Source organism: Epithele typhae, assembly GCF_022376455.1.
Source record: "Epithele typhae strain CBS 203.58 chromosome Unknown BXZ73scaffold_147, whole genome shotgun sequence".
Taxonomy (NCBI): domain Eukaryota; kingdom Fungi; phylum Basidiomycota; class Agaricomycetes; order Polyporales; family Epitheliaceae; genus Epithele; species Epithele typhae.
Genome location: NW_025954338.1, coordinates 36,199 through 53,124, shown reverse-complemented (window position 1 = coordinate 53,124; position 16,926 = coordinate 36,199). Strand labels below are relative to the sequence as shown.

Below are 16,926 nucleotides of genomic sequence, written 5' to 3'. Positions count from 1 at the left end.
GCAAGTGGGCGACTTTGACTCAGCGCTAATGCGCGCATTGCGGAGAATACTGGCCGATACTACTCGTCATTATTAACAAATAATGGGAAATGTCATACACACCTGCAGGAGGAAGGGGTTGTATGTATCCCAAAACGTCGGTGGTGTCGTTCAGTATGGTGCAACTGTTGTACACGAACTTGAGCCCAAGGAAGTTACTACGAGCATTATACATTAAACTGACGTCTGCAAAGCACGGGAAAGTGAGTGCCGACATTCAAGGGAAATCGACGAACACACACCCGGTCGGTAAATTTGTGATATCCAAGGAAGGAGAAAGTCTTGAGAATAAGGGCAAGATAGCGATTCAGGATGAATAGTACTGTTGACCCTGACAAGCGTCGGTTCCAGAAGAAATGGACCTCTCGGCCAAACGTGAGGATATAGTCGAAGATGAGGATGGCTTGTGGGTGTGAATCTCTTCCCATAGCTCATATTCACAGAGTACTAACCAGATGCTGCAGCCAACACGTATTCATTGGTGTAACTATATGATCATTCCGAAGAGGTAATGAGTTGAAGCGCTTTCATTTCTGCAGAATGAGACATACTTCACTTGAAAATCTTCTATCACTTGCGAAATTTGGTCACCAAGGCCTTCCGTTGACATTTTTCAGTGGTGGGAGGATGGTGGAAATGGTGCAGGTCTCTTGTTTATATAGGGCCTTGTTGAGCGCCACACAAATACTGCAACAATGACACAGTCTCGTCCTGGGGAGATCTTCAGGGACAATTGTGGCAGCAAAAACAAATGCACGTACTTCGTGTCTCTGGATGCATAGTAAGAGGCCACATCAAGGGGCGCATCCGCTGTCCCGTGTCTACAAATATTGATATACACCACTACAACAGCTTGGACGTCTGGCGCGCGTTCAGATAGTGTATCGTGTCAGTGTCTCAGGGACAGTCAGGGACCGGATGGTGAGGCCATCGCCGCGCCCATCAGAAAGCCAGCACGAAGCATGCCGGTTTTCAGAATGGAAACCCCGTCGGAGCTCTGGCGATCCGACCGTGGCTTGGCCGCCTACACTGCACGCGCCATCACGTGAGCCCTTTCTTCAACTCGCCAACATCACCAGCAAAGTGTGTGCCTGTCCGGAAGACCATCAGAATGATCCCTGGACGAGTGCATTTGGATCCATACCATGGAACACTTGTCATTCCTCTCATTGTCAATTTGACGTCATTCTCGCCATCTTCTCCCTCCTTGGCCGCTCTTAGCTAGCCTATGCTCTTTCGCAGTATATCTCTACGTGGTACGTCTCCTCTCGCAACATTCGAGTCGGTTTCCCCATGCTGATTTCTTTCTTCGGTCGCCCGCATCACTAACACAGGATCCACCGCTCGTCGCGCTTCGAGCCACACGAGCGAGTCCACCTCCCGCTTCATATCCCGCCTCTCCTGGAATGATACCACGCATCGAACATCACCCAGCTTTATGGCTGGTCCACCTCAAAGGATCGCCGTATTCACGCCCTTCGACCGCTCCCGCTGCGCCTCGCACTGGTTCGTGGAGCTCGCTGGCCTGCCGTCGGAGCTCGTTGCGGAGCTCGTGCGCGAGGACGACGTCGAAGGGCAGCGGGCCCGTCCGACCAGCGAGTTCTTCGACCCAGGGGTGCGGAGGCTGCGGGCGCTCCGAGAGGAGATGCGCGAGGAGCAGTGGTCGTGGATCGAGACCGAGGGGGTATCGCCGTCGAGGCAGGGGGAGATATGGCGGGATGACGGCGAGCGGGTGCAGGACTTGATCCAACGCCAGGACTTTCATCAGTGGAAGACACTCGAGGGTGAACGTTTCTGTTCCTGAATGTGTGCGCGCGGTCACCAATCAGCTCTTTGCAGGATTCTACTGCGCCAAGGTTCGTTGTGAGCGGTAGCTTGACACGGCTACATTCTACCGATGTCTGTATGCGCGTCATGCGTAGTTACAGTCGATACAAATTGTTTTGACCGCTTCATAAGCAGTATCATAGCGCGCGACGGGGCGAGAGACCAAGGCGAGCCGCCGCAGAGAAATGAAGTCACGACTCTATGGGCCCTGTTCGGGAGTCGTCAGTTCATTCTAAACCTTGCTGTCTGCCCCATCTCTTCGTCCTATAATATCTTCCTCGCACTCAAGTGAGGGGTGCCCCACTGCCGATGCGTCCATCCCGGCCGCGGCATCGAGAGAGACGCTCTCGAATCACCGCGCAGGTGGACTCAGCGGTATCGGAAGCCGGTCGGTCCCCGCAGATAAGCACCGCCGCGTGGCATGTCCCGCTCGCGCACGGGAAAACGGAGGCGTGGTCCGAGATCGGTGTCAGAAAGCCGTATAGACGCAGTGACACGTCCGCTGCGTCGCGAATGCGGCCACATCTCAGCAGGACAGCTGCATCGCCTGGGTACTGCACCTCAAGGCAGCACTGAGTCTTGATCGCACCTGTCTGAAGACTCACCGGATAGTGGACGCAGATGCGTGGCTCATGTCGCGTACACGGCCCGCACCCGATAACCTATCACGAGTCTCCGCTTTGTGCAAACGCGCGCCAGGTCTGCAAGCCCGCACGCTGACCGACCCAGAAGACCTGCTGTCGCGGACGAGAGATGCGCAGACTTCCAAAGATCTGCTACAAGCACTTCCAGTATTGATGTACGGTATTCGCGCGAGAAATGACGAGGCAACTCACCCGTCGGCGTCGTCGCCGTGTCAGCCCATCCTTGATGAGTTCGAGCGCTGCGTCCACGTCGTCCTCCGGGGCTCCTTGACCCTCCGCCACGAAGCGTTGAGGAACACGCTCGCGGGGCCACACCACCCTGTCATCTCGAGCCCCACAACCAGCGCCGTGGGCACGTCCGACAGCTCCAGCCAGCCCACGTGCGTCGAAGCCGGCGGGCCCCAGCCGGCGCGGTGAGAGCGGGACGATGGGGGGCGACGGAGACGCGACGAGACGGGCCCGCGACGGGACAGCCACCGACTCTCGGACGTACGCTGGGCGCACATCCGCGGGCGAGGGCGGGCGAAGATCAGCGCGCGGAAGGTGGAACGCGGAGGGGAGTCGGAACGTGAACGTCCGATGCACTCGCGTGCGTTCCAGTCGCTAAGAGACATCGGTGGCGTGCTAGTCTCTTCCCAGAACAAGGCTGCCGGGCCAGAGAACAGCCCCATGAACGTCCGGTCCGAGTGCAGAGAGGAAGCGCAGAGGGCGACGAGGGTACACTCACCGTTCAGAGCCATCGTCAAGTCGAACTCTTTGTGCTTCCTCTACGCCTTTCGACCACAACAGTGCCCCTCGAGTCCGGCTAATCCACCACCGTCCTCGATCCCAAAAAACGCTGTGCAGTCGCACCGAGTCTGCAGCGGGGGCGTGAACCGCGTCACAGGCTCGTTCTTCGAGTAGCCGTGATATGCCTGTCTGGGATAATTCTTGAGACGACCGAGAGACATTGTATGTAGGCTGCCGTGGTGTAGGAGGAGGAGGAGGAGGTTGGTGAATTCAGCCCCTCCAGCAGTGCCGCAACACCACTAGAAGCGCCGAGAGGAGACTGGGTGAACTGAACGAGGAAATAGGGTCGCGCGGGGCTGCGCCTGGTTGTTTAAGCGTTCCATCAGATAAGATTAGATAGCGAGCATGGTCGATCGGTCACTCCTTCGAATTGCCCCGTACGAGATAAGATAAAGCGAGCAATCAACGTCAACACGGACTAGGTGCAATGGACGACTTTAACGAAGATGACGCCGACGGATCTTGTGGGGAGACGCGGGAGACATGCGTATCGTCTTCTGTGTATCTGAATAAAACCATCGATGACTGCTAGAAACGCGTAAGGCAGGCAAGAATAACAGGCATGAGATAGAGGCTCGACCAGCGAGATGGCAAGAATGTTATTGAACTGGGCGTCGCTGTTACTTGATCCTGCGCAACCGTCTTCGTGCGGTTCTGGTCCACCGCATCGAGCTGTACATCATCACCTTGGAAGCGCGGAGCCTTGGATCTCGACCGTAGGCAACCTTGAAGCAGGCGAAAAGTTCCTTTCCCTTCGCATGGTTCGCGGGGGCGCCGTCTTCGTACACCGTACTGCTCTCATAGTACAAATATATGCGGTGAAAATACACACAGTGGTGACCAAGAATGGCCTCCATCCAGACTACTGCTCGTAGCGACACTTTTCCGAGTAAAATCCTACGAATACTGTACCATTTCGAATTGATCGAACCGCCGTTTGGAGCGTGACGGAAAGTCTGGTCGGGTGGATTCGAACTTTGACCGGGCCGTCCGTGACGGCCCGGAAAGTTCGAACCCATCATCGACTTTTGGGCACTTCTACGCCCAAACCGAGCGGCCGCTGACAAGCGCCCGCGAGACGCTTTCGAACTTCGGCCTTGTGAGCCGTGACTACCCCCAAGATTTCGAACTTTCGGTCCCTCTTGTGACGTGTGACGTTCGATTAATACGAAATGGTACAGTACAGCCAATCAGCGACAGTGCAAACGAGTCCAGTCCGAAGCAAACTCACCATCGAGCCCCTTCTCGGAATCGAAGTCCGCGCGTCCGATCAGGTCCCGCGCCGGCCCCCGTCCTCCCGCCAAATCTCGATCGGCGTCCGCGCCGCGCCCTCGCCCTCGACCCACCACCACCGCTCGTCGCGCGCGACCTCTGCCCGGAGCTCCTCCATCTTCCGCATCGACGCGTTGAGAAAATCGCTGCTCGGCCCCCACCGTCGCCGGATCTCTTTCTCGCGCTCAAGCTCTGCGATGAGCTTTCGCGGGCTAGAGAGTGGAATAGTTTCGAGTCGAAGTCCGAGGTGCCGGTTTTGCACGACGAGAGTGCAAAGACGCGGAGGGACGCGAGCTCCTCGGTGAGCCGGAGAGGGAGCGACCGGAGGGTCTCGACCTCAGGTGCGGTTGCAGCTAGATGGTTTGATACGAGGCGTGCCACGCGGCATGCGGAGCAGCGTCGTGCACAGCGTGAGTGCATATCTAGACTTTACCAATGTCAATACTCGAAAACATACAGATCAGACACAGGATATGAGTCAGGGACATGAGAAACACGGTGGAAGAGGCTCAAGAGAGAGTGTGTATGAGTGGATGAGGCCCGGCGCCCTAGACAGAGGGAACGGGGACGAAGGAAGTGGGTACAGGAGTAAAAAAATGGACAGAAAATATATTAAAATATGTCTCATGATGTATGAGGAGGTCTACGGGGTGCAATCGTGAGCGGAAGCACCGCGGGTGACCAATGATCACTGGGTGCGCGCAGTGGAGACCGCGAGGAGTACACGGAAGGCGCCGCGGTGCGTCTGTGTGCGTCGCGTCTTAGCGAGTATGCTACCGCGGATTTCCTTGGGTACTCGCGGGCGGATCTTGATGCGTGCGCGAGGCGGAATGGTCGAGATGTACGGGCCAGGCGGAAACGAACGTGGGCGCTAGCGTGAGCGGCGACGCGTGCGTAGTATCACTGCTCAGCTGCAGGCTGTCAGGCCGCCACCACCACCCTCCGCATTTCAGCCTTCTGTGATACGCCTCGTGTTCCCTCGCCCTCAACGCGCTGCCCACTTCTCTTCGCTGACCCGACACTCTCAGCCTCGCCGACGCGTCTTTCGTCCGAGTCCCGCCGGCAACTCCGCCGGCTTCTCCGCGTTGGATTGACTCCCCGCGGCGCGAGCCCAATGAGCTCGCATCCCCCTTTGTGCACCTCACATAGTTCGCATCTCATCACTGACTCTGCGGGTACGGGTCAAGGTGCGGTCAAGCACGGGTACACGAAGCCGTACCCTTACCCGACCCGCACGGGTACGTACCCGCGACCCGCGCGGGTTACCCGTACCCGTGCTATTCCCTACAGATGGGGCCCGTGCTCTACGAGCCGATCCGTATGTGGAACGCCCTGCACACAGCCGCGCCGCAGCTCCGCTCCCTGGAAATCGTCGTCGCAGCCTCCGAATGCAATCTGCGCGATTACGCCGTACGTCCCCTGCTCCCCGCAGGAGGGCAGCGCTGATACTCCCTCACACGCAGGATCCACTCATCGCTGCTCTCGGATCCACCTCGCTCGTCCACCTCTCCCTCCGCTTCCCGCCCACCGACCTGGCCCACCACGTTTCAACCTTGGAGCAAGCCCACGACCTCTGCACCGCGGAGATCGGCCGCGTCGAGACCCTCCAGTCGTTCCCTCTCCGGCTCCCCGAGGCTGTACCGTCCCTCCGCGTCTTCGCACTCTCATCGTGCAGGCCCGGCGCCACGGACCTCGACTTGGCACGATACCACACTTTGGCTTCGCCACAGATCAGGATCGCAGGGCTCGGGCGCGAGAAGGAGGTCTGGCGACAGTGGAAATCAAGTAGCGAGTTTTTCGCCGCGGCGAGGCGAAAGATGGAGGTGCACCGGGCGGAGATCGCGCGCGACGAGCGGTGGTGGTGGGTCGAGGGCGAGGGCGCGGCGCGGACGCCGATCGAGATTTGGCGGGAGGACGGCGAGCGGGCGCGGGACCTGATCCAACGCGCGGACTTTGATCTTGAGAAGGGGCTCGATGGTGAGTCTGCTTCGGACTGGACTCGTTCGCGCTGCTGCTGATCAGCTGTGTTCGCAGGATTCTACTCGGACAAGTGTCGCTACGAGGGGTAGCTGCTCGCCGTGCATATGTTCACGTCGTGTATCTGGGCGATGGGAGCAGGATAGCAGTGCTTGTGTTGGCGCATTGCTGACATAGTAGATGGTTGCCTATGTAGTCTCACTGTCGCGTTCGACAGCATTTGATGTCCCGACTCAAAACAGTGGAGACCTACTTTCTTCACGATCAACCTGGCCACCAGCACGTATGACATGACGCACCTTTTTAACGTGCGTCTCGATGTAAATAGCAGGGTAGATCGTACATACATGTTGAACGAGAGGAGCAGAAGAGGGCGTCGCGCCGTGAGAAACAGAGTGGATTAGAAGTCGTCCGGGTCGGAGATAGCACTGGTCAACATGAGGGAGACGATACGCGTGCACGGGTTCCGGACTCGGCGCCAGGGATGGATCCACTGGACGTGCGAGGCGCGAGATACCGTCGGGGGGCGGAGAAGGGTACATAGACGGCGGGCGTGCTGTGCGAGTGCGCGCGCATATTGTACATGCCTGGGCCAGGATCAGGAAGGAACCGTTATGTGGGACTCGTCTGTCTGGAAGTGCGTACATTTCTTTCAATCCCTCTCCTCCAGCCCCGCCGTCGGGCCGCAGCGCCGCTCCCTCCAAGTCGTGCTCAGAGGAATCACGCGCAACGTGCGCGGGGCCGAGTAGACGACGCGTTTCGCTAACATACGTCGGGGAACGGCACAGCGAAGCGGCCTGCTCGCCACGTTTGAGGTGCATATCGCATCGACATTTCTCCGCACTTCCCGCCCACACGCGCCCCACTTCTATCTTGTGCGCTTTCCATACGTCCGTACGGCCTCAACCGTGCGCGCTACCGCTCATACCGACACTTCGAGGAATAAAACCCTGCAAAGCAGAACTGATCAGCTATCGCGTGCACGACAGCCACCTCGAGCGCGACCACCACTCACCGTCCAAACTCCTCCCAGGGTCAAAGTCCGCACGCTCGATCAGCACCCGCGCACGCTTGCCGTCCTCCCGCCAGATCTCCACCGGTCGGCGCGCCGCCCCCTCGCCCTCGACCCACCACCACCGCTCGTCGCGCGGGACGTCCTCCCGAATCTCCCGGAGCTTCCGCAGCGCGGGACGCACGAACTCACTTGTCGAGCCCCACCACCGCTCGTCCTCGTCCTCGCGCGCGTGCTTCGCGGCGAAGTGTTCGAATAGGGTTGGCACGCGGTCCGCGCATTCCTGCAGGTTGTCGAAGCTGCTCGACCCGGGCAGGCAGCAGCGCAGCGCGACGAGCCGGAGCGACGCGGCGGCCGCGACAAGTTGCTGGGGGAGCGGGAGGAGTGCCTCGACGCGGCGGACCTCCGCCGCGCGCCGGTAGTCGACCTCGGCCATCGAACATGGGTGCGCGGGCGGGAAGTGGAGCGTGAGGTGGGCGAGCGACGACGCCTGCAGCGCGGGCAGCAGCGGGTCCTGGTCGTGCGGCGCGGGAGGGTTGGCGTGGGCGCGGAAATGAAGGACGGGCGGACATACCACGTAGTCCCGCACGTTGCACATTTCTACTGTGACCTCGAGAGAGCGGAGGTGAGGCGCCGCGCCGCTCAAGGATTTCCATACGTGCTCCGGTTCGGTCAGGACGGGATCCATCTGCAGTTTGAGAGCGAAGGGTCGGGTTGCTTCGAGCAGCGGGAGCAAGTCGAGGACCTCTGGGCCGGATAGTGACGCCATATCGCACCCTAACGATACAGAGTCGACGTGCCCCATGCGTCGGGTGGTGTCTGTGGCGACTATAGCATGCGATCGAATAATGAGCTCCTTGAGGTCAGTAGGCCACCGGTCATCGTCCCCCAGAGAGAATATCGGGTTCTCGCCATATAGCCATAGCGACAATGTGAGGAGATTGGGGCACAGCGTCACGAAAGTTGCGGCCACCGCTGAGGAGCATATGAGGGAGAGGTGGTGGATCGAGGGAAGGCTTCCATCGGGTGTTCTGAAGGCGTTCGGTAGCACGGGGACACGGTTGAAGTCGACTGTAAAAGTGTGTATGCTCGGGAGGGAGCCAAGGACGGATATGAGTGCCGCAAGCTCGGGTGTGTGATTTGGTTCGTCGTAAGAGTCAGCCAAATCGAGGTGTAATGATGCAATGTTCGAGCTTGAAAACATGGTTGGCAGAAGAAAGATCGTCTCAAAGGCGATAGATACCAGACGCGCTTGCTTGAGGTAGCGCATTACGCCGATGGCTCGAGTGAGACTTTCTTTGTCTTCTTCGACGAAGGACTCGAAGTTCCAGAGCTCGATGGTGCGAAGGTTGGAGGCGTGGCTGAGAAGTTGGTGCAGAAGTGGCACGTCGACTAGTTGAAAGAACTCCGTGACGAAGTGGTGGAGGTGCTGGACGCGAGGGACCTGAGAAAGCGCCTCTGGTGCGCGCATGTACTCCCACATGGCATAGGCCTCAGAGGAATCGTTTTCGGGCACAAACCCGTACATGTCTCTGCTCCAGTGCAGACTGGTGAAGACGTGGGAGATGGCAAGTTGATAAGCGCGTTTAGAGGCGTACGCCATCGCAAGCGCCTCTTTGGAATCCAGGAGGGAGAAGATCTCGAACAGAACATCGTCGTTCAACGAGAGGAGAGAGGCGAAAACCATATTCTGGGTGTAACGACGTGTCCTGGGTAGTTTTTCGGGAGGATGCTGGCGCGCAGTGGTGGGAGAGAGAGAGAGACGGGGCCATCACGCGCAAATCATGCGTGTTTGCGGATGTTGGCTGTGAGTGCCTGGCGCGTCTACGTCTCTTCTCCTTGCCCCTCGACCTCGTTGGCTCCCTTCCACCTCTCATCTGCGCTCCGCACTCGCCCGGCTTCAAGATATATGGCTCATTTAACGGCGAATGACCCAGGTCTCGCCTTTCTCAGGCCCCAGCGGTCTCGGGTTCAAGTCCACGCTATCGTTGTGCGCAAGTTGTGCGACCTCCGAGTAGGCTCTGTGGTGTTGGAAAGAGGCTGCTTCCGGTGCGTGTCTTTCCTCTCGTTCATTGCGCTGTCTTCCCATGCTCTGTACCTCCCATTCGTCTCCTCAAGCTTCATCGTCCCAGCCCTTCTGTCCTTTCTGGCCGGTGAACTCTCGCGTACGTTGACCTGATGCAATCCTTCACCGTCCCGAGCAGCCTCCATTCGCACCTCCCGCCTGACTTCCAGATCACACGCTCACAACCGCAACGAGTCCTTCTGCCATGCTCCGCGTCCTTTAGCTCTTTTCACCCCGCCCCTCTCGACCTATCAGGGCACCACAGGGCTCGGAGGCCCGGCTTTCCTCGGACTATTACCACGATCCGAGGCACGGAGGCGTGTAGGGCAGACTCTTGATGGCAGTGGCGCGGGGCACGTCAGGCGGAGCGTTGGGTAGCAGAGCCGAGGTCGGGACTCTGGAGGACAGCGAGAGCGCGGGTTGATCGAGAGCGTGGCCTCGGAGCCGACGACGATGGATGCAGTGAGTACTTGATTCCTTCCCCGCTCCTTCTTGCGCGTTCCCCAATCCGGGCGTTGGTAGGGTTCTTCGAGCCAGTGTACGGACACGCTTCTTTCATGTTCTTGTATGTGTACCCAATCTCATTTCCGGGAGCATTCGATCACGACGACGGCGTCCGCGGGATCATAAACATAAACTGCGCGTATTTAGTACACTGTGTTCGGGAAGTGAAAAGACGGCGAGATAGAGGTGGCACGATACGACGTGCGACCGCGAAGGACAGGCGCGAAGTGGAGAAAAGGATAGGGTGGACGCGGGGGATCAGGCGGGAGGCGCACGGACGTGGCTCATCGGTGGTGAAGCGGTTGTACAGTCGAAGGGAAGCAAGTGAGACAGACGGGCACGAGTACGTGTGAGGAGAGAGCTGGCATGTATGGCTAAGCAGTCCTGAACTAAATACACGAGCAACGCGTGGTCCTGGGGCGTAACTGTAAGCAATCGAGCCTCCCTTGCGCTGGACGCGTTCGGGAGATCGTACTAGTCACCTGGGCTTTCATATTCCTACTCCGGCAAGGGCGGTCGGGGACGCGGGACATGCATCGTCGGCTTGCCGCACTCGCCCCACTGACAGCTGAGGAGGACCTTGATCGACCGCTTGTGCTTTGCTCATAGTGGGTGGGGACGGCGTGCAGGGATCGAGGAGGGCGAGTGGGCGGCGCGAGATCCTTTGAAATTTCCATCCGATGGTGACCGCGGAAGCCGGAGAGATGGGGATAGAACGCAGGACCGGGCAGACATGCGAGTCGGGGCTGGTTGTTGTCGGTTTTTCCGTCGCAAATGACATCGGCGTGGGTGGAAGAGGAGGTGGGGCCGCAGACTGGCCCGCCAGCATTCAGGTTCGGGGGAACTTTGACATAAGGCACCACGTTCCCAGGGTCCGGTACGAGTATACGTACGTGTCTGGGCATCGTGCGTGCTACCGCTCATATCGGTACTTCGCGGAGTAGAATCCTGCACGTACTACCAATCAGCTTCCGCGTATACAGCGCGTCAAGCGTGATAAAACACTCACCATCAAGGCTTGTCGCAGCGTCAAAGTCTTTGCGTTCGATGAGCTCGCGTGCCCTCTCCCCGGCCTCCCTCCAGATCTCCACCGGGGTCCGCGCCGCGCCGTCGCCCTCTACCCACCACCACCGCTCGTCGCGCGGGATCTCCGTCCGCAGCTCCCTCAGCCTCCGCAGCGCCGGGCTGAAGAACTCGCTCGTGGGTCCCCACCGCTGCTCGATGGCGTTCTCGCGCGCGAGCTCCGCCATCACCTCCGCGTCGAGGCCTTCGTGCCGCGCGCGCCCGCGTCTGGCGTCGAAGCCGGTAGATCCGGGGAGGCAAGAGGAGAGCGAGAGGACGCGGAGCGTCGGGACGGCCTCGACGATCCGCAGAGGGAGCGGGCGGAGCGCTTCGACGCGGCGGGATTCGGTCGCGCGCCAGCCGTCCACTTCCGCTATGCTCGACGCGTGGTAGTATTGTGGGATCGGCGGGAAGCGCAGGGACAAGTGGACGAGTGCCAGCGACTTGGATCGCAGTGCGGCGAGGAGCGGCTCCTGGGTGCGGCGCGGGGGGTCAGTGGTCGGGAAAAAGAGCGGGGGGCCCGGGAGGCGCGACAAGGACATGACGGACCATGTATTGGCGCACGTCGTACTCGCCCGGCGCGACGACGATCTCGAGCGAGCGCAGCCCGGGCGCGGCACCACACAGCGTGTCCCAGACACGACCCGGATCCCTCATCGTGGGTGCCGTGTGGAGCTCGAGAGCGGTGGGCCGGACGGCCGAAAGAAGATCGAGGGTGTCGCAGAAGTCGATTGAGTTGGATATCGGCGTGCTGGCCCCGTATGCCAACGACCCGACGTGCCCGATGCGCCTGCTAGCAGCCCGTGGGATGAAGGCGATGGAGGGGACGTCGAGCCGCTTGAGTCCGACAGGCCATTGGTCTTCTTCTTCCATGGGAAATACCACGGGCTGCCCTCCCTCCGCATTCAGCAAAAGAGACAAGGTGATGGTGTTTGGACATAGGGGGATGATACCAGGGGGATCTGAGCAAGACAGCGGAAGGAGAGGTGGCGAATCGAGGGAAGGACGGTTTGGATTTGACTAGGGAGTCGGAGGGAATCCGTTGGCACGAGGTACGAGACGAGGGCGAGGGTGTGTAGGCTCTGCATAGAGGAGAGTCCGGACACGAGGGCCGCGAGGTCAATGTCTCCAGACTCAAAGTGCATCTCGTCGAATTCAAGAGTCAACGATGCCAGGCACCGACTCGAGAGGATCTCCGGCAGAGCAGCCACCGTCTCAGGACCGACATCTATCAGGCGTGCTTGCTCGAGGTTGTGCATGGAGCCGATAGCGTCTACGAGGAGTCTGTCTTGGTGTACGAAGAACTCGAAGCTGTGGATCTCAATAGTGCGGAGGTTGGAGGCCTGGCTGAGAAGTTCGCGCAAAGGAGGAACATCTACATCGCAAAAGTGGCGGAGGGTGAAATGGCGGAGGTGCTGGACGCGGGAAACTTGGGAAAACGGCTCCGGTGCGCGCATATACCGTGACAGTGCGCGGGCTTCGGAGGCGTCCTTATCGTTTACTTTGAGGTTTCTGTCCCAGCACATGTTGGCGAAGACGCGGGATATGGCAAGGGAGTAGGCGTGTCTGGAGGTGAGAGAGGTCGCGAGCGCATCGTCGCGGCCGAGGAAGGAGAATATCGCGAGAAGGACGTCGTCGTGGAGAGAGAGAAGGGAGATGGGGTTCATGTTTGCGCACGAACCACGAGTCGTCGTCGGTAGCTTGGGAGTTCCTTGAGAGCGGTGCGAGTCTAGGCGGAACGTGTGGAAGAAGAGACAGAAAGATGGACTGGGGAGAGAGATGAGGCCAGGCGACGGTTGGGAATACGTAGTGGGAGGAAGCAAAATTGGGTGAGACGGCGTCAACGCTCAACGTCTCTTCGTCCTCTTCTCCCATCATGCATCAAGTTTCGGCCTCCTTCTTTCTCATCGTCGTCTCGTCTCCGCTATGCACACGCTCTTTCACTCCTATCAGCGCAGCGTCATCCATGAGCCCCGATCCTCAACGACCCAGCGTTTGCCTGTTAGTGGGCCCCGTACGGCTTCATGCTCAGGTTGGAGTCTGGAGTCATCGCTGCTGGGAAAAGCACCGTCGTTCTTACGGTCTCGCAGGGGATGGTCGGACCTGTAGGTGGGGGCTCTGTGGTGTAAGGTGGCGTCTGTCGGTGCGTGTTCTTGCTCTCGTTCATCGCGCCGTCTTCCCCCATCCACGCCATCAAGCCCTCTTTGCCTCGTCTTGGTTGATTTGCTGCATCTCCAGCTCGACTTGCGTGGCATCCGTCACGTCTCACGCAAGGCTAGCGACGGCGACAACTGCCACGTCGCCTTTCCACAGCCCGGTCTCCGTCCCCTCGTGCGGACGATCTCCACGTTTCTCGCCCTCGCGATCTCGTCATGCGCGCCCCCCACCCTACGACACCGACGAAGGCCAAGTGTCCGCTCAGGTCAGAGGGTGTGCCATGCGGCTAAACCGGCGGCGGCGGTGAGTAGGGGGGAGGGGGGACACGCAGGGACGAGGCCAGCGAGAGCAGGGACGGACAAAAGGGCACGCGGGGTCGTCGAGAGTGGCGCTCATGTCGATCTGGGGACAACGCTTGGTGCTTTTCTGAAATGAGTCACTACGCTCTTCCCGTCATGTTCGAACGGTCTTCGGACATCTATCCCTTCCTGGGTTGGGGTTAGAGCATCAAGTGCTGGAGTGTCGCTGCGACTTTACAATTCACTTCCGGAATCGATAGATCACAATGAATAGTACGTCTCTGAGCTCTGCAGGACTGCACGCTTGACCTACATGTATACATGCAGTGCTGGAAGGTTATTTTGTGCAGTTGCGGTGCGCGGGAAGTCAGAGGAAAGGTATGACGCGCCACCGCGTGCAGAGAATAAGTGCAGAATGAGAAGGCCTACACGGTCTTGTGGTCGCGTTCGACGGGTGATACTGAAGAGAGAGTACGACAGAGGACAGCGTAGCTATCTACATACTAGGCAGACCGGAGGACCTAGTCCCGGGTGACATCGGTGCCTGTGCCAGGAACAACCCAGTGCTAGCTGTCGCACATTCTTGCAAAGATCTTGGCCTAGGAAGTGCGAACGCGAAAGAAGATCCTTCAAAAGCGTCCACTCGAGCTCGACTAAACTCTTCCGCCGCGCTTACCCAACTCGTTCAAACTCCAGCGGCCTACGTTCCGATGAGGTTTTCTATCTCAGGCTCCCTCGTTGGCTCTCGTCTTGTCTTTGAGTGCTTCAACACTGACGCATTCCCTTCGACAACAGGTAGAACTCATCACCGGGGAAACCATGGATCCTATCGACCGCTGTCCCATCGAAAGCTTTACCAAGACCTTACAACATGTCGTTCATCCTGTCTCATGTGCTCGCAATCCTACCGTGGTTTCGTCTGCTCCTCGTATCCCGACTACGGAAAAGTGGCTCAATCTGCTCCTCGATCGGGCTCATGGTGCTTCCCTCGAGATCAACATAAACTCCGCGAAGACTACTCATCTGGATTTTGCGCCGATGCTCCACCACGCCTCCGACCATCAGGAAGCGACTCAAGTACCTCTACTCCGCCCACTTCAAAGCCAAGCTGGAGCTCTCACAGCAGCGATTTTGAGACCATCTTTTGAGTGCGTAAGTGTGAGCTCCGATCGTGGAGGATCTACAGAACAATGTACTTAGACGTTAGCGCAAGCTAAACGAGCAGTCAACAATTGGGATACCAGTACGACGGCGATTACAAACTGCGTTCTCGCCTCACGATGACCTACCCGCCGCGAGCGCGCGCACCAGGATCTCGCTGAATCGCGCGACGAGCCGCTCCTCCAACTCGCGTTGGTACCGCTCCGCACGCTCCTCCAACTCCCGCTGCAGCGCTGCCAGCCGCTCTTCCAGCCGCTCGAATCGCGTGCCCATCGACGCGAGCCCGTCCTCGAGCGCGGCGAGCCGCCGCTCCTGCGTCCGCGCGTCCTCGCTCGCACCGTCGCCCGCGCGCGGGTCGTCAGGCGCGTTGGGGTCGTGGCCGAGCGTGAACTTGACCATCGGATGCGTGTAAACGTGTGCGCGGTCCGGACGTCCGGCGGTCACTCGGACGCCGTGCGCCATGCACATCACGCACAGGAAAGTGTCTGGGTGCGAAGGGGTCAGCGCGAGCGGCGCCGAGCGCGCAAGAGGCGTGTACTCGCCGCTTTTGTGGCCGTAGAACCACGGCTGCGGGAACGGCCGCGTACATCCCTGGCAGCGGATGAGCGTCTTCCCCTCGCACGTATCGCAGACGAAGTTAACAGGCGTATCAAAATGAGGTCTGTAGGGTCGAGGCCAGTGAGGGGCTCCTCGGACGAACCGGAGCAGGTGATGCAGAGCCAGCACTCGTTCATGTATACCTGCGTCCTGTGTGTTGGGGTGCGACAAACCCTCGAGCAGAAGGTGTTCTACATGCTGGACGGGCGTGAGCATGAGGCACGCGACGGCGCCAGCTTGAGCGGCTCCGTGAGGGTCGTGCGGTCGGTACGGGGAGGGGCGCGGGCGCGGCAAACCAATGGGTGAGCGAACACAGAGCAAGTTCCTGGACAAGGCCCTTGAGCGGTGGTGACGCGAGACGAGCACGGCGACGCTCGAGGCGCAGAGCGTTGGGTTGTCTCTCCGCGCGTCGCTTTTGATTCCCGCATCTGAACGTGGTGCCCTCTGACGGCGGGTCGTCACCTCGCAGGGAATATTGACTTTCTTCGACGCGCAGAGGCTGGAGCTACAGTGCTGGCTGCGGTGTGACGCCTCCTCTCCGTCACCTCTATTTTGTGACCCAAGGCTGACATGCGCGCATTGGCTTCCTTACAGCTGACGTGACCCCGCCTGAATGGGGTGGCAAAGAGAGTAGCTCAAGGAGTACCAGGCCTGGATGGCGTCCTCTACAGCGTAGAGCTTCAATTCCCTCGCGCAAACGCGTATGTCGTTGCGCGAACACTTTTCTTAGCTCCGGGAGCGAGATGTCCTAATGTACTTGTAGTTCAGTGCTTCTCCTAATAACAATTCTGTTTCTTTGCAATGTGTGCGCTCCATTGGCGTGAATATTCACTCGCACCATCAACAGTACAGTCCATCTGGGATAGTGTCGGTCCACCGCGCGACTATTCTGATATACTTGGATATCACCACACCTCGCAATTTCCTCATCTACCACCTGCTACTCAGGTTTGGAACACACAGATATAGCTGACCGCGGCTCCTAAAAGCTTTCCGCGCGTGCATCGTGATCCTGCGCCTGTCCTCTGCGCCGCGCATAAACAACACTTAACGATCCCCGCGTATGAGCATGAAATACGCTGCGAAAGGAACTGCTTGTATTCTGCTGCCACGCGAACGCGTCTTCAACTATCACAAGCGTCGACCTGCGATGTTCCACTGTACGGTGGTCAACAGGGATGTAGAGAAACGGGCCCACAGTGAGTACTGGTGCGATCCGAGTCACGACGCCGTCGACTCGCCCCATCAGGAGGGGATTTCCGCACGCAGACATCACAGGGTGAGTTTATGCGGCACCCGAACCTGAAAAGGCGTTCTGTTTTACGAGATCGGCACATGTAAGATTCTCGTGGAAACAAAGATTCGCAATAGATTAAATTGACGACGTAGGTCTACGAAAGAGACCGAGGAGCGGGTATATGAGGCAAGCGAAGTTGTGGAGGACGGTAATTGCGGGAGATGAGGTGACGACGAAGCGGCGACTCCCCAGGCTCCTCACCATGCGAGGGCTGCCACAAGTCA

The 16,926-nt window shown here is 59.0% G+C and overlaps 1 protein-coding gene across 1 annotated transcript; it reads right to left on the bottom strand.

Moving 5' to 3' along the window:
- Positions 1-14,843: 14,843 nt before the first annotated feature.
- On the bottom strand, positions 14,844-15,621 carry BXZ73DRAFT_108205 (uncharacterized protein; the record flags this gene model as incomplete). Its single annotated transcript, XM_048017097.1, has 3 exons — positions 14,844-14,860; positions 14,937-15,469; positions 15,509-15,621. The coding sequence occupies 3 exons, from the start codon at positions 15,619-15,621 to the stop codon at positions 14,844-14,846; spliced, it is 663 nt and encodes a 220-aa protein (XP_047871294.1).
- Positions 15,622-16,926: the final 1,305 nt, after the last annotated feature.